This window comes from Sesamum indicum, linkage group LG3 (assembly GCF_026168435.1).
Source record: "Sesamum indicum cultivar Baizhima isolate 11 linkage group LG3, ASM2616843v1, whole genome shotgun sequence".
NCBI classification, from domain to species: domain Eukaryota; kingdom Viridiplantae; phylum Streptophyta; class Magnoliopsida; order Lamiales; family Pedaliaceae; genus Sesamum; species Sesamum indicum.
Genome location: NC_142659.1, coordinates 20,042,911 through 20,059,927, shown reverse-complemented (window position 1 = coordinate 20,059,927; position 17,017 = coordinate 20,042,911). Strand labels below are relative to the sequence as shown.

General features: G+C 37.7%; 2 protein-coding genes and 1 pseudogene across 8 annotated transcripts; 1 reads left to right on the top strand and 2 right to left on the bottom strand.

Annotated features, from left to right (window-relative positions):
• The first annotated feature begins 340 nt into the window (after window positions 1-340).
• Window positions 341-2,405, top strand: LOC105158173 (ARM repeat superfamily protein). The gene has a single exon (XM_011074823.3). The coding sequence runs from the start codon at window positions 347-349 to the stop codon at window positions 2,111-2,113; it is 1,767 nt and encodes a 588-aa protein (XP_011073125.1). The 5' UTR covers window positions 341-346; the 3' UTR covers window positions 2,114-2,405.
• Window positions 2,406-7,069: 4,664 nt separating this feature from the next.
• LOC105158496 (cyclin-dependent kinase G-1 pseudogene) lies at window positions 7,070-8,896 on the bottom strand (annotated as a pseudogene).
• Window positions 8,897-10,029: 1,133 nt separating this feature from the next.
• LOC105158172 (putative serine/threonine-protein kinase At1g54610) lies at window positions 10,030-16,388 on the bottom strand. Of its 7 annotated transcripts, none has more exons than XM_020692628.2 (10): window positions 16,236-16,344; window positions 15,922-15,990; window positions 15,216-15,606; window positions 14,488-14,772; window positions 14,036-14,131; window positions 12,111-12,428; window positions 11,579-11,806; window positions 11,157-11,257; window positions 10,955-11,071; window positions 10,030-10,649 (listed from the first exon to the last, which is right to left on the bottom strand). In XM_020692628.2, exons 3-10 carry the CDS (start codon window positions 15,537-15,539, stop codon window positions 10,274-10,276), a joined length of 1,845 nt encoding a protein of 614 aa, XP_020548287.1. In that variant the 5' UTR covers window positions 15,540-15,606; window positions 15,922-15,990; window positions 16,236-16,344; the 3' UTR covers window positions 10,030-10,273. The 7 variants fall into 7 exon arrangements, with proteins under 7 accessions (XP_020548287.1, XP_020548288.1, XP_020548289.1 ...); XM_020692629.2 differs by lacking the exon at window positions 16,236-16,344 and adding an exon at window positions 16,091-16,108; XM_020692630.2 differs by lacking the exon at window positions 15,922-15,990 and having other exon boundaries at window positions 10,955-11,075; window positions 16,236-16,388.
• Window positions 16,389-17,017: the final 629 nt, after the last annotated feature.

Sequence of the window (17,017 nt, the reverse complement as noted above, 5' to 3'; positions counted from 1 at the left end):
AATTTAATAAAAAAATCCTATAACAAAATGAAAGAAACGTCAATGACGTCTAATTCAATTGTTGAAGTTGAGGGCCCATAATTTTAGAAATTATGAGTTCGAATCTCACTATATTTGTGAAATATTATTTTATAATTTAATTTATATAATATTATTAATTAATATATGATTACTGTAATTATCTTTGAAATCCATAATTATTGTAATTATCTTTGAAGTCAATGCTTTCAATTCAAAAAAAACAAAGTAGAAAAATGAAAGAATCATTTACATTTTGCAGTTTGAAGTCCACGCTCTTCGGCCCGCGTCCACGCTTGTCGGTCTATCATTTTGCTATTTCCCGTAAATGCGTGCCCCCGTCGTTACCCAACAGTACTCGCGGAACCTCTTCTCCTCAGTACCTCCAACCCCATTCCCCTCCAAAGCCATGAAAGAAGCGGCAGATGAAGAACCCATCAATCCACTGCTCACAGACATACACCACCAGCTCCAATCCCTCTCACAATCCACTACCCATGTCCAAATCTTGAAGGGCAAATGGTCTCTCATAACTACCAAGCTTATCACTCTACAAAATCGCCTCTCCGACCTCTCTATTCCCGCCGCCGCCGCAGAAAACCCTCTTTCTGCTGACCTTCTCCGCTCCCTCTCCGCCACCTGCTCCGCCGCCTCATCTCTTGCCTCTGTCTGCCTTTCACCCACTCCCCCGGGTGGCAAGCTCAAAACCCAGAGCGAGGTGGACTCTTTATCTGCCAAGCTCGATGCCCACATCAACGACCTTGAGGTACTCTTCAAGAGTGGTGTTCTCTCGGAGAACGCCGCCGTTTCATTGCCGGCAATTGTCTCCTCCAGTAAAAGGGAATCGGTCCGGGTGGAGGCCCGAAATTTGATGACCCGGCTGCAGATCGGGTCAACCGAGTCGAAGAGCATGGCCCTCGATTTGCTTCTAGGGCTATTGCAGGAAGATGATAAGAACGTGTTAATTGCGGTGGCGCAGGGGATAGTTCCGGTACTTGTTCACTTGCTGGATTCCAGCTGTTCGTCTGAAATTAAGGAAAAAACAGTCACTGCGATTGCAAAAATCTCGACTGTGGAGTCTAGCAAGCATGTTTTGATTGCTGAGGGTTTGGTGTTGCTGAATAATTTGCTGCGGGTGCTTGAATCCGGAAGCGTCTTCGCGAAAGAAAAATCGTGCATTGCCCTGAAAGTTTTGAGTAATTCAAAGGAAAACGCTAGGGCAATTGGGTCCAGAGGTGGCGTTTCGTCATTGTTAGAAATTTGTCAAGAAGGGACGCCAAATTCTCAGGCTTTGGCAGCTGGGGTTTTGCGGAATTTAGCTGTTTTTGAAGAAATTAAAGAGAATTTTATCGAAGAAAATGCAGTCCTGACGTTATTAGGATTGTGTAATTCGGGTACTGCACTGGCGCAAGAGAATTCAATTGGGTGTTTGTGTAATTTGGTGTCGGGAGATGATGATCTGAAATTGCTCGTCGCAAGAGAAGGTGGAATTGAGAGTGTGAAAAGTTTCTGGGATTCTGCTCCTACTGCTCAAAACCTTGAGGTGGTTGTTCAGATGGTGAAGACATTCGCCTCGTGCCCGAATATTGCCGAGTTTCTTGTCGCAAATGGTTTCCTCCACCGCATCGTTGGTTTGTTGAATTGTGCAGTTCTAGGAGTGAGAATTTTAGCTGCAGAAGCATTGTATGATTTGGCCTACAACAATAAAACAAGAAAGGAATTGGGTGAAATGGGATGCATTCATCTCTTGGTGAGCATGTTAGAAGGTAAGGCCATTGAGGAGAAGGAGGCTGCGGCAAAAGTTCTATCATTGCTCATGAATTATGCTGGAAACCGGAGAATTTTCAGGAAGGAAGAAAAGGGAATACTTTCTGCAGTTCAACTCTTGGATCCATTATTGAGAAACTTGGATAAGAAGTATTTTGTGTCCATATTAGCGTCGGTTGTGCATTCCAAGAAATGCCGGAAACAAATGGTGGCGGCTGGGGCACGTGGTTATTTGCAGAAGCTTGTCGAGTCGGATGTTGAGGGTGCTAAGAGGCTGCTCGACAGTCTTGGCAGGGGCAAGCTATGGGGAGTCTTTGTTAGGCCTTAAGTTGAGAAACGTAGAAGCGGTGACAGGGTCTGGATACTGTTAATCTGTATGTACAATAATTTGTCTATTATTTTTTCTTTGTATTTTTCTATATTTATTTGTTTAGTTTCCAGTTTCCACATTGTTTATAAGCTGTGGTAGAGAAGTAAATGTTGTTATGGTCTAAATGCTGATGAAAGGTTGTGTTTTAGAGCCATTTTTTTCTCAGTTTGGTGACCTAACCTGATTAGTGACTTGTGCTTATGTTTTCTACCAAAATGCAATAAAATTATTGAAAATGTCTTCAGCTTCAGCTCATGCCTTGCTGTATCTAGTACTATATCACTTTGTTAACCTTTGAATGTGTAATGTTACTAGTTGATGTTACCTTTTTGATCTTATAAATCCCTTTGGTGCTCTGCTTTCTGGGATTCATCAGCGTTCTTGTTCGATCACTATCCGGAACAACCCATTCTTGATCCTCTAATAATTGGCAGCAAAATTTGCCAGATTCTTTATGTTGTGGGTGTTGTTAATCTCATCTCAAATTTTCTATATCTGTATGATGAATTTGTCTGAGTTCTTGCAACTGGGATTGTTTTGTGATGGCCTATTGAAGTTAGTAGTATGATGTGGACCCTGCCCTTATGATGTAGCAATAATTTAAGATTGAGGAATGGATTATTTATTCTACTGAAATTTGTTAGAGAAATATCATCATTTTTTTATATTGGAATAAGCTGTCAATAATTTTGTGCTAAATGCAGATTGGTGTGTAGGAGAAGGGTATATGGTAGGTAGGGGTTCAGCATGTGCATTTGTTTTGTGCATATTATCAACATTGCCAACATTTCATTTCTGGCGGTTGTTGCCAAAGCAAGGATTATTCTGTCCTTACCAGTGTTTTTAGGGCATTTTTGAAGAATACGATTAATAACCAAGTGAATAAGACTGGTAGCCCTTACCCCCTCATCACCCACCACTAGTGGCGCCTCCTTCATACTATCCTTGTGGCCTGGAGCCATTCCGTTCCCTCTTTTTGCTTCCTCAAGGAAGCCTCCCCTTGGTTCTCCTCAGAGTCCTCTTTTTTAGGGGTATAAATGAGTTGAGTTTGAGTTGGACTCGATTTTATTTTTGTGAGCTCGACCTCAAACCCGATTCTTATATGGCAAGCCCAGGAGGAATTACTTCAAATGGTAGGGCATTAAGGCTATAAAAGCGAACCTCTTCCCATTAGTAAAGCATAGCATTTTGCAATACTCATTCTCATGATCAATTGCCACTTTATGATTCTATGTCATCCTATTTTTATGAAAATTTCTATTTGTTACAACAACTAATTATTATTTGGGCGAGTGGTAATGTATTTTTTGCAGGCCCCATTACAAAATTTGTGAAAAAGTAGGCCCAATATCCCTGGTTTAATATTTTTTATTAATAAAAAATAAATAAATTATATTAATATACTTTATTTAAATATACTAATAAACCGTGACTCGGATTAAAAAATAATTATTTTTTAAAAGATGTGTTCATATCGTGATTTAAAACCACAATTTGGTCAGTTTTTTATTTTTTTTTAAATTTCATTTAATTAATTTTTTATAAATTAATTATATAAAATTAATTTTTAATAATATATTAAAGTGCAAAAAAATTAGCTGAGAGGAATACAATCGCATTGTAAAACACAATCTTGTCAGAGAAGCTGACTGGGCGTATCCTCCTCGGTTCGTGTTACAATCTTGTTTTTCTTGATTTCCATTCTCATTACCAACTGCAAATTTGTAGTTAGTGTTGATAATAGATATCAAGAAACGTAAGATTGCAACACAAGCCGAGGAGAACATACCCAAACATTGTTCTCCAACATCACTAAGTTGGCCAACTTTTTTCAATTTTAACAGACACTTGAGGAGAAGGATCAAATTCTTCAAAAAATTGATATTTTGAGTACCAAAAGATCGTTTCGAAGTAGTGATATAGTATGAAGAGTAAAAGTGCAATCCATATTTTTTAAAACATCTTATAATTAAAATTTCTGACATATTACAAAGTGTTTGGTAACCTTTTTAAATAACTAATGAGCTTATAAGATTAAAAAATAAAATGTTAAAAATTTATAAACTTCTTTAATAGAAATAAAAATAATTACTTAAGCATTATTTTTAAGATTTTAACAAGTTTTTCTTCAAATTAAATATAAAATTACTGTTAGTAGTGTGTATATATATATATAATAAATTCAACGATCTTATACATTTTTATTCGGATACTTCAATAATTTATTTTTAACCTATAATTTAATATTTTATAATCTAAAAAAAATATTTCTTTAATATTTGAAACCATTAGAATTAATTATCTTAATAATAACTACTAATTGATAGACTAAAAAGTCCATGAAATTAGTAACAGTAAATCTCCAAAAGAATACAAAATATACAGATACACTCCTCTCTCTCTCACACACACACACACACTAGAATTAATACTTAATGAGTTGATTAATTAGACAATTAGCAAAATGCCCCATGAAATCAGTGACAGTAGTCATCAATCTCCCCAAGAAAACATGACAGAATCTCATCACCCTCTGCTTCATATATACACTGAACTGACAACAGCAAAGGAAGGCATATCTGGGCCTGATCATTACCAATGGAGCAGCTGCAAAACCACCTGAAAAGATTGATGGACGTCAGAAGACAAGCATTGAGTCCCCATGAAGTGAAGTGCTTGACAGAGCGCAGTAGCTGGAGGGCGTTAAGTTTCGTCATGAGAATGGGATGATGCATGGGGACCTGAAACCTTCCAACAAAAGGGCCGAATTGATGATATGTGACTGTACGATCCGACCCTCTTTGAAACCAAAGTAACACATCTTCAATTGGCCGATTTTGTTGCTGGATGGCTTGAGGTCCCTATCCGTCATTCCATTCTCTTGAAGAAACTTGATGCCGTAACCTCTATGACTCATAATGTTTCGCCCTTCCAGAAATCAAATTTCGTCCCAAGAAATCATCAGATCAGATGTTGAATGACTTAGTTCCATCAAGAATGGATGATGATGAGTAGATGTTGTTGCCAAGAGAATGAAACGGGCCATGGCAGTTGTCAATGGCAGCAAAAGCTGTTCTTCCAAAAATGAAAAACTAATGAAGAAAATCAGCAACTCTTGTTGCATCGCTGGAAAGGATTTCTTGGTTTAATGGACGTCAGGTTGGATTATATAGGAGATGGTGGGATATTTAATTAATGTTAATAAATAGAGTTAGAGTCCGAGTAGGATATATAGTTTAGTCAATTCAGAATCAGAAATATGGTTTTTTCTGTTTTATTTTTTATCCCAACCATTTAGAAGAGTTGAAATCTCAGAAGAGTGAAGAAATTAGAAATGCAACAGAGTTATAACTAATTTTTGAGTTTGGTGCTGCATATATACATCAGAACACAACGGCTGCAAACTTGACTTCTTCTGCAACTGATATTTGAAAGTCTTAATCTAATCGCCGTCAGGAGACTGAGTCTAAGCATCCCTCACTGGTTGTTGTGCTCATCCAACGGTTGTTGCTAGGGAGGCAACTCATGCATCCTTGAATTCTAGGCGACTATGAAACACGTTCCTCCACTAACTGAAATGTCTCATCTTAAAAAAACATTAGTATATAATATAGAAATAAAATAAAAAAATAATTTAAAATTTATTTTAAGTATCAACTTCCTCCTACGTAGTTCCATCACAGGAAGACCTCCTGATGGCCCCGTGACAGTTCCGATTAGACCTGCATTTAAACAAGGCACACCAAATTAGAATTAACAACAATATATATGCTTTTATTTAAGAAAAAAGAAAGGGAAAGCTTACATATAAAATTACCTAATGGGCGAGTGAACTACATTGTCCAGCAGAGAGAGGGGTAATATGTTTCTTTATTAAAGGTTGGGGAGGCTCTTTGCTCTTTTTTTTTTTTTTTTTTAGGAGTTTTTGCCATTTTTCAATATTTTAGGGGGATAATTTGAATTTATCCCGAAAAAATTATGGGTCGAAAAAATAATTTGAGTACTTAAGTTTTCAATTGAGAATCCTAAAAGATCCAAGGTTGTTTAACCTTTTTAATACTGGGGTTCTCATGGTTTGCCCCAACAACAACTACAACACTCAACTTGGCTTTGTGCTAAATTTCTTACCGCCCTTGTCAGAATTGGAACCAAAGTGTGGATTGTGTCAACTTGTGATAATTAAGTGTCTGTAAGATTGTAGTTAAATAAAAACAAATGAGAAAGTTCATACTCTCACTAATTTCTTTTTTCTTTTCTTTTTCCTCTCTACCTATGTTGAATATTATATTTAGATTATTTTGCACAGACATCTTAGTATGTTAACACATACTAGTAAAATACTTAAATTTCATAACAAAATCCATTGCTAGAAGGCCTTTTTCTTGTACTCCGACTGAAGTTTGTGTATTGCTCCAAATTCAAGAATCACATCCGCATCAAGAAAAAATAGTATCTTTTCAATGCATGAGAGCAAAATGATATTTAATCATTCAGTTTATTTCAGCATTAATGATCTTTCCTCCAAACACTATCCATTTTATCTTTTAGCTATTTTTCACTTTTTTTATAAGCAATACTTATTTTTTATTGTGATATAAGTTGTACCTTTTTCTACAAAAAAATTAATTTTGCCAACAAGAAGGGATTTGGTACATTATATGTTTTCTTTTTTCAAAATGGATTGTACTACATACAAAAAAAAGTGAATTCATTACAAAATTACCATTTTTCAAAGAAAGTGGAACATACAGTTGATTATCTTAACTATATGATTAAACAATGTAAGAAAGTAGTTGAGTGTTGGACGACTTGAACATTAGTAAAAAAACCCATTCATAGTTATAAACACACAATCTCGCAAACAAACTCATATTATCCATAACATTGATAAGCATTTGTGCAGATGTATTTGTACAAGAAATGTTTGAGGCTTCAATTGTCAGCCAAATGGTATGAGTGGTGCCTATTGCTAAACCAGAAAAAGTAAGGATCGAATTCCTTGAACCAGCCGTGATTCAAAGCAGCTTCTGCTGTTATTCTCTTATCTGGATCATACTCCAAAAGCTTTTTCAGCAGATCAAATCCATGTTCCGTAAGCAATGGAGCTCCTGAATTGGCTGCAGCTGTAAGAAACTTGCTTATAAACAGATTGTCGTCCGCTTTGCCACGCCCAAGATACGTGTATATCTTGCTTCTCTGCTCAACATCACACTTCTCTTTGAAAAGCACCTCCTTCAACAGCAATTCTGCCATTATACAACCAACTGACCACATGTCGATTGCGGTTGAATACGTCTCCGCTCCAGCAAGGATTTCTGGGGCTCTATACCAACGAGTTACAACACGAGGAGTGTAGCATCCCCATTCTCTTTCGAATTGCCGAGACAGACCAAAGTCGCATATCTTCACTTCACCCTTTTTGTTGATCAGAATGTTTGATGGCTTCAAGTCCCTATGCATCACTCCATTGTCGTGCAGAAATTTGACGCCCTCCAGCAACTGCTTCATCATGCACTTCACTTCGTTTGGACGCAACGGCTGTCTCCTGACGTCCATGAATCTTTTCAGGTCGCTTTCCACGTGCTCCATTACGACGAAAACACGATCCCAATCATCTAGAACCACTTCTTTGAATTCCACAACCGCAGGATGCTGAGGAAGAGCCTTGAGAATGCCGATTTCCCTCAAGGTTGTCGTAGACAATCCGCAACACTCCTCCTTCATGGCCACGATTTCGCCTGTTCTCTTGTCACATGCTTTATACACAACGCCGTAAGACCCATGACTGATCACGTTCATATACTGGTAATTATTCGCTTTGCCAAAAATCAAATTCCTCCGCAGGAAATGATTAGGCTGAGACTGAGAATCATTGGGTGAGAACAAGAATGGGTGATGATCATTCTTGTGGCCAAGAAAATTAAGAAGCCCAGCCTCGGCCATGGAAACACAATTTACAGAGAGGTGAAACAATACGCAGAGTAAGCCAGAAGCTGTAGGAAATCTTGAAAGGAAGAGGTTTGTATTTGTTGTTTCTTGTTTTGCAGGGACCTTTATATAGTAAGGTTGGTTAATTAAATGTAAATAGGAATAGGAGATGGTCGGATATTTAATTAATGTTAATAAATAGAGTTAGAGTGGGAGAAGGACATCTAGTTTAGTTCATTCAGAATCAGAAATATCGTTTTTTCTGTTTTATCTTTTATCCCCACCATTTAGAAGTGTTGAAATCTCAGAAGAGTGAAGAAATTAGAAATGCTGCAGATTTATAACTCTCATTTGTAAAGGATGTCTCTGTTAGTCTAAGTGCGTCTTCTAGTCAGGTAGGAGTTTTAACTGATTTTTGAGTTTGGTGCTGTATATATACATCACTACACAACTGCTGCAAACTTGACTTCTTCTGCAACTGATATTTGAAAGTCTTAGATGGAAATTGCATTCTTTCTCTTCTTGTTCTTGAAATCTTGACAAAGAGTAGTCTAATAATTTACTACGGGTGCTTGGACCGGGGTCTGAATGTTTGTACGAAAGATAATCATGCATCTCCTGAATGTTTTGAGTAATCCCAAGGAAAACGCTTGGGCAATTGGGTGAGTGGGGTTTCGTCTCATTGCTAGAAATTTGTGAAGAAGGGACGCCAAATTCACAGGCTTGCTAAAGAGAATTTTTGTAGGATTGCAAATTCGGGTACTGCACTGGCGCAAGAGAATTTTCAGGCATGCTCATGAATTATGTTAGAAATCAAAGAATTTTCAGGAAGTTTCTGTTTCACTTAATCTGGCCAGTTTTGAGGTAATACTCGGCTACATACATGATGTATTATCTTTTGGCAGATGGCAGATGTGAATCCCCGGCTACATTCTTCTGAGGTTGGATTGCAAAATACTTAGCCTAATCCATATTAACTTTGACTAACTAATTTCAGGGGTAAAGATACAATGCAGAGTCAGAGTCGGCCCTTGAATTTCTTGCCAAAACACTGCCAATGGGCTGTGGTGACATTAGGCTCCAAAGGCTGCAACGCAAAACACGGAAAAGGGGTATGTTCTATGTGCCGTGTCTTCCACTTGATGTTTTAGTTCTAACTCAAATGAACATCACAAGGGCAATGAGTAATGTCAGACAAACCAAAATCATCATATGAAATCTCTGCTAATGTATATAATTTTTCAAAGTTCTATCGGCGACATTGGCGAGGAGGAGGCTCTGGCAAAAGTTCTATTAGCACTCATGAAATATGCTGGAAATTGGAGAATTTTCTGGAAGGAAGAAAAGGGAACAGTTTCTGCAGTTCAACTCTTGCATCCATTTGTGCAAAATCTGGATAAGTATTTGGTGTCCATATTAGCAGCAGTCATGCCTTCTAAGAAATGGTGGTGGCCTGTGCACCTGGTTATTTGCAGAAGCTCGTCGTGTCGTATGGCGCAAGTTTATGGGGACTCTTTGGTAGGCCTTAAGTTGAGCAACAACAGAAGAGGTGACCGAGTTCGCATACTGTTAATCTGTATGTACAGTAATTTTCTATTATTTTTTCTTTATATGTTTTATATTCATTCTGTTTAGTTTTCAATTTCCATGTCGTTTATGTGGTTATGGTCTAAAGGCTGATGAAACATTAGTGACTTGTGCTCTCTTCCAAAGATGCAATAAACTTAGTGAAATGCCTTCAGCTTCAGCTCATGCTTTGCTGTACGTAGTACTCTGTACCTTGAATGCCTAGAGTTTTCATTGCTAGAGAAGTTCAATTCTTTAAATGTGTCAAACTACGAATTGATGTTGCTGTCGTTTTGATCTTATACATCTCATCATGCTCTGCTTTTCTAGTATTCGTCGACATTCTCGTTGGATAACAACCTGAAAAGTTGCATGCAGGATGTGGGAAGATTGGTTGGATTCTTTTATAGTCTCTAATAATAGTTAGGAAAACCTGAAAATATACAGACTTCACAGTTGGGAAAACCTGAGAATATACAGATTTCACCTATACTCCTCTATTCAGAATTCATTTTGTGTTGATTCTACACAAAACCCAGTTATGGTTTACATCGACAGCGAAACCAAAGAACTTAAGAACACATAGTATACACTTGATAAGTACATCTAATTATCAGAAAAAATTTACAGGCCTGCGGCTCTACCTTCGACTGCCAACATTTTCTGAAACTGCTGATCTACGGCCGAACCTGAAATCCATCGACCACCCAATGGTGGATGGATAGAATGCTTTGATAAATTGTCGAGAAGGAGCCCAGTGAGGCTCTTCTTTAATGTTTTTCCTCCTTGAAGCTGCACTTTTAGATGCACCGTTGTTTCGCAGTGATCTTGATGACTTTGGATCAAAAATTGAGGAGGTAAATGAAGAACCAGCTGCAGCAAATGATATAGGGCCATTTTGAGATGCATCGGGAGGATGGCCGACTGCTCCATCCCGATGGGGCGGTGGGAATTTTTCGCTCTTGCTCTTGGCTTTAACATCTGACATGATCCATAGCCTCTGCAGAAGATGTAAATGAATTTTAATGAGAGAACTGCAGATGCAAAGATGAAATCATGGAAAGTTGTAGCGGGTCTGGCCAATGTACTTGTCATGTAATTGGTACACATACACAGTTCAAGGAGACTGCAACCACATATATTAGTCATGTGCTTAGTTCGACCAGCCTAACCTAGTTGAGATTAGAATTTTCTCTGAAATCACAATCATTTCTTCTTTTCATTTCTTTATGCAGCAACAAGATATAGGTTCTGATTTCATGGGGATAATGGCAAAAATATGAATTGGAGAAACTATTGACGTACATCCAAATTTGTTTGGAGTTCCGCATTAGCTTCTGGAGCAGGAATTGCACGGACCTTGTCACGTACTCTACCTCGTCTATTACCATCAATTGTGTGAGGTTTTCCATGTAGACCTTGCTGCCTACACGGTTAGCCCGGTGTCAGCACATGATTAAGTATTTGGTAAGACAGTTACTAAAGATAGAGAAGATAGTAAAAGCACCTTCTTGATTCTTCGTCTCTCAGTTTTATGTCCATCTCCTTGCTAGGAGGAAATTTCGGTAAGCTTGATGGCTCACAGGCATACGGTTCAGTTGTAAAAAACTGGTCATAAACAGCACATCAAAATTAGTACCAGTACAACTGTACAAGAATAAGGGAGATTATTATCAACGACAAACTATGACATTTAGCTCAATGGATACAAAAGGGATGTGTGCCAATTGAACAACCTCTATATGAAAGAAAGTTTAAAAAGAAAGGTCTGCTTTAAAACACAAAATGAATACCTAAGCTTCTGAAAACAATTCCGTTTGTCATGGTAGATAACTACATTATTCAGCACCAAACATCTCATAGACCAGTTTACAAAGGTAGTTTCTGTTCGATCTGGCCGAAAGCATAGAAAGTTGAAGATTTACTTACTTCAGAATTCAATGCTGCAGTAGCGCTGCCTCGTGCATCAGGATCTATAGAAAGAAGAGTGTCTATCAGACCAAGAGAAGATTGCGGAAATTCCTTAAATGACTCCATTATGCAACGTTTATAAGGTTGTTGAGGTTTATAAAGAGTTGCATTTGGCAATCTGGATTTCTTCCAGTATTCCTCAGTCGGAGAACCACATAATTTAAATATCTTGTGTAGTTGCTCAACCTACAGAACAAAATAAATTATAAACTTCAGAGTTGGAAAAATATCAATTTCATAAAACAAGTAGAATAACCAATCCTCAGCCGAAGTCAGAAATCTCCTCATCGGACCAAAAACATCAAACTACTAGACAAGCTATCCACACCGTCGTAGTGTCATCATGTTATAAGTTCTTATAGGTTTTCCGATACTTAGTTCAGCATCTAAATCATCTTTGATCTAGTATTTATAGCATCTATATGAAGCTTAGAGTATTATCAACCAAAAAAATTGTCGTAATCCACGAACCAGACCTAAATCAAAGTACCTCCGTTCGTCCCCTCAATATTGGCTTCCCAGCTAGCAATTCTGCCAGAATACAGCCAGCGCTCCACAAATCAACACCAACACCATAATAAGTGTCCCCTAACAAGAGTTCAGGAGGACGGTACCACAGTGTGACAACTCGACTTGTCATTGGTTTCTTGTGTTCAGGATCAAAAAAAGAAGCTAGCCCAAAATCAGCTATTTTCAAGACTCCTTCATTGTCTATTAGCAAGTTGGAGCACTTAATATCACGATGTAGGACACCATTGTTGTGGCAGTGCTCTAGACCAGAAAGTAACTGTTTCATATAGCATTTGACCTGCACCAGAAGATATAAACTGTAACCAACAAGCTGGTTGAATAATGCCCAACTATGGCAGGATTCTGTGCGTAACATAAAAAAGGAAATAATGAGGATGACAAAATCAGACCATCATAGTGTTTACTAAAAATTTTAGCTAGTTTACAGTAAATTAGTTTATCAGCTTTTCACGTTTATGGTGTTAATACAAAACTTTGTGGGTGTAACAATATGAATCTAGTAAATTGGAAATTACCAAAAGTTACGTATAATTGCAAATTGTTGGAGCTGTCAGACTTTTAACAGCGTCCATCTCAAACAGTCAGACTTGCAAAGAACTCCAGTATATCTTAAACTATACATATTTACAACAATCAAAGACAAACCTATTCAAATATTTATGCTTAGCAAATGAACATGAATTGACTTTTTCCAAAATGTAACATTCACGAGACTCACAGGGCCCAACTAGGAGCAAGGATAGAGCTTCAAAGTAAATGAAGCAGAGGTTGGTAAATTCGACAAATGAGTGTTTATACAAGAACAAAGTGTTACTTGAAATTTCTGGTGAGAGAGCTTCTGATGAATCTAAAACTAAAATAACCTTTCTCTAGAAAACAAACTACATCTTCTAGAAAACAAATAAGCTCCCAAGTTCTTGAAATAACTCAATAAGTTCACCTAGAATTTATGTTGTGAACTCCTGGAAGTCCCAGAAAATGTAGTTGCTTCTGAACTCAACTACTTGGTCCAAAAATGTAGTTGCTTCCAAAAAATGTAGTCCCCAGAAAATGTAGTTGTTTCCAAAAATACTGTCTTGGGAGGTCAAAATGTGATAATAAATTGAAAGTAACCCCTTATATTCTACCAATGTTTAAGAAAATATTCCAAGGAAATTTACTACTGAATTTAGCTAATAGGAATGATGAAAATCTGTCTTCGTTCTTGTTTCCCTCACCTACATTTGATATTAATTTGGACTAAGTACAAGAATTAGTTGGATGCAATACTTATTGACGTCCGGACGTTCAACTGCATGGGAAAAGAACGCAAAATGCAGATTCAGCAGCGCTTCTTGATAGTGACATTAAAGATAAATTTATGAGTAATGCAAACTACAAACCCAGAATTTCTCCATTCACCAAGTTTCCAATAGTTTGCAAGAGCTTCTCTAGACAGTACTGAGGGAACTACCATACTGCACTTTCTTCAAAATGTGAAAAGAGAAGTTGAAGAAAGTAATGAGACAGAGTATTCCTAGGCAGGGTGTCAATTTTGCTTGAACCAAATAAAATTTGTATCACATCAGTGCTTGCTTTTATCTAAAAAATATTATCCAAATGAGGACGTAAAGCATATACTTCGACATGAATTTGATAAGTAGATCAAAGTAGGGCAGGTACTTCTGCTCTTTCTTAACGTTCCATGTTAAGAAGGAAATCAAATCAGCAAGTTGTTAGACGTGCAAGATGGTTCAATGACACTTGTCAAGTATGTCATGTTCCCCTGGGAATTCCCAAATAACCACTAGAAAAAAGGAGCAGGTCTACTTCTAGATTGCGAAGTAAGAAAGTTGTCAACCATATAAGATGGTTCAAGCACATATGGCGCAGTGCATATCCCACCTGTGAAAGTCTAATAATCGTAAGAAACAATAGCAGTGAGTCAGTGACACCTGGACCTTCAGCTCTTGGGACTAATAACCAAGCAAGTTCTATCAGCTGCATCCAGAGAGCACATGGTGGAAAATATACCAACAAATAATGATCATATAATCCAATGCTCAGGGGCCATCAGCAATAAGAATTTGGCCTCTGGTAAAAGGCAAAGGTATATATGACAGTAGAGCCATTCAGTTACTTAAAGAAAATCTAAACACTTCCCTAATCATTGAAATACAAAAGAATTGTTAGAAATGCCGGCAGGACAATATATAACCCAAAAAGAGCACAAATCCAGGAAAATATGAAAAATAAAGCATGTACATCTAGCCCAACATTTAACATTATCAAAACCTATAAAAAGTACAAGAAATAATAAAAATAAAAAAGAGATGCTTTTGTTTTTCACTATTTACCTCAGGTTCAGTGAACTTGACGCTTTGCATGGCAGTAAGGCCAGCAAGATCGTGCTCCATATACTCAAACACAAGGTAAAGACTGCTGGACATCCTTGAAATAACAAGACCTTCAAGCTTAATCACATTGGGATGATTCAGGCGTTTCAACACAAGTATTTCTCTAGCCATGAACTTCACAGTCTCCGGCTCAAGGTTATCAAACCTTACTTTCTTCAGGGCCACCACCTTCCCAGTGATCAAGTCCCTGGCCTTGTATACATTGCTATATGTCCCTTGCCCAATCTGCACAACAGAACCATCACCCAGCCACCCCCAAGATTCAGAGTTATTGAAAAATAGAAACTAATACTGTAGTACAGAGATTCTTGAAAAGTTTTTTCAAGTTGTATCGTTTTCTGCCATAGGCAAATTACTAATGCATGAGACTAATACAATCCACATCCGAAGCTATGTATCTGTTTTCAAGCTGGGACAAGAAACTCCTCAACATGCATATACATGAAAATGCTGGGGAGAACTCTTTGTCTCGAAGAGAAATTGGTGCCTTTTCCCTGATCATATACTGTAAGCATTTTCCCAATCCACCAAAATGTCAACGCAAAAGCATATAAAGCGCATGCATCCAGGTATTGTACCCTTCTAATAAAAGTAGGTACCTTTACCCACCCGGAAGTTAATGCTATACAAAGGTGCAGCACGCAACCTCATGAGTTGACGGGGATTACCTTGTCAAGTTTCTCGAAGGTGTTGGCACGCCGGGGTTTCCAATCCTTGATCACGTTTCCGGCGACGTCAACCAGCCACGAAGGCCACCCTTCCGCCGCAGTGGAGACGCCCGGTCCCAGCCGGAACTCCGGCGCCGCCGGCGGAAGCCTCCGCCGTCGGCCAGCAGCGGTGGAGACCTCTTCGTTGTTCTTCTCCTCGGCTCTTTCGTTGGCTCCGTTCTGCACGGCCCCGGCGGCGGATTCCGAAGCCCGTGTCTCATCGTTTTCGGGCTTCCGGCGAGTTTGTCTTCTCCCGGCGGCTCTTTTGCCGAGAACACACCCCATAGCCAACACCTTTAAGCTAGCTTACTCTAAACTCTCAGCTACCCATTTCATCAGAAGATATAAAATTCTGAAAAAGAACACAAAAAAAGAAAAGAATCTTTTTTCAATCCAATAACTAGCCAGCAAGAACAACCGTGCATTTACTACTCTCTCAGCAAGTGGGTGTTGCCTTAAATGGTTCAAATGAGGCCCTGGATCAGCATAACAACTTCATATTCCAACCAATTTTCAAGACAAAAAAGAAATCCCAAAAGAAGAAGAACACAGAACAGAGTGGTCAATTCAGTAAGAACGCACACACAAAAAAAAAGGGGGGGTGGGGGGAACAGCCAGCAAAGGAAACAATTAACAACAACGAAATAGATAGAGAGAGAGAGAGAACCAAGTTTTGATTGCGCATTTATTGCTCTGTGGGTGACGGTCATGTGTGTGTCTGTGTTTGAAAATTGAGCTGCAATAGACTATTTAGTCAGGTAGATGACTCAGTTTGTATAATTGTTAGGTATGCATATGTAGACAGAGAATATATATACACGTATATATACACATACAGACACACAAACACCCATATCTCCGTGCGTGAGTATCTCTGACTCTGCGCGTATCGATGGCAGAAAGAGAAGTGGGAAGAGCGAACAACTTTTGCTGGATTCGGGAGTGAAAAAAGAAAGTTAGGTAAAAAGAAGAGAATTTTACCTTTCTCTTTCATGAGAGAATTCCCATCTGCACGAATTCTGCGAAACTCTGGGGGAAGAGGAGGCTGTTCCCCGTTCGTTCCAACCCAATTCAATTGAAATTTCGCCACACTCAAATATCGCATTTCAATACCAACTAAATCGAAATTTAGAAAAAAATAAAATTATAATATTATATATATTTTAAAATTCGAAATTCAGTATGGTCTGATTTATAAAGTGAAAAATTAAAATCGAACCAATACCAGAATTAATAATTTGGTTCGATATGATAAATTATAAAAAAACAAAATATATAAATTAAAGCATTATATCAATACAATAAAAAAATTGATATGACGATATCATATATTATTCTCTATTAGTAAAAAATAATCTTCTTTGTGTATATATATATTAGTATACAATTTGATGAATTGTGATAAAGAGCTGGGGAGACGTCAATCCAATGTTTGGAATAGATTATTAATTATGGTGACCCGCAATACCTTACATCCAATCAAATTGAGACAACATGGGTTTTAAAGAAAAAGAAAAACAAATAATTATAAATAGAGGAAGGGATGAATATAGAGAATGATTCATAATTAAAAGTGGGGTAAGAGATTAAGATTGAGTGTGGGAGATACATAGTTTAAAAAGGATAAGTAATCATCGTATTGGAATATATATTTAACGGTATTAGTTAGTTATTTAACCTGGTATATAACTTTTTAATTAAAATTATTTGATATTTAATATTAATGGTAAATAGTATATTTGTCTTAATTTTAGCATGTTTAA

Excerpts from the sequence above, each read along its gene's own strand:
- LOC105158172 (XM_020692626.2), bottom strand. The coding sequence starts at position 15,539 with ATGGGGTGTGTTCTCGGCAAAAGAGCCGCCGGGAGAAGACAAACTCGC. Across the intron at positions 14,132-14,487 it reads TCAAGTTCACTGAACCTGAG|CTGATAGAACTTGCTTGGTT; the intron begins GTAAATAGTGAA and ends CTCTGGATGCAG. Across the intron at positions 11,258-11,578 it reads CTGCAGCATTGAATTCTGAA|TTTTTTACAACTGAACCGTA; the intron begins GTAAGTAAATCT and ends GTTTATGACCAG.
- LOC105158173 (XM_011074823.3), top strand. The coding sequence starts at position 347 with ATGCGTGCCCCCGTCGTTACCCAACAGTACTCGCGGAACCTCTTCTCC.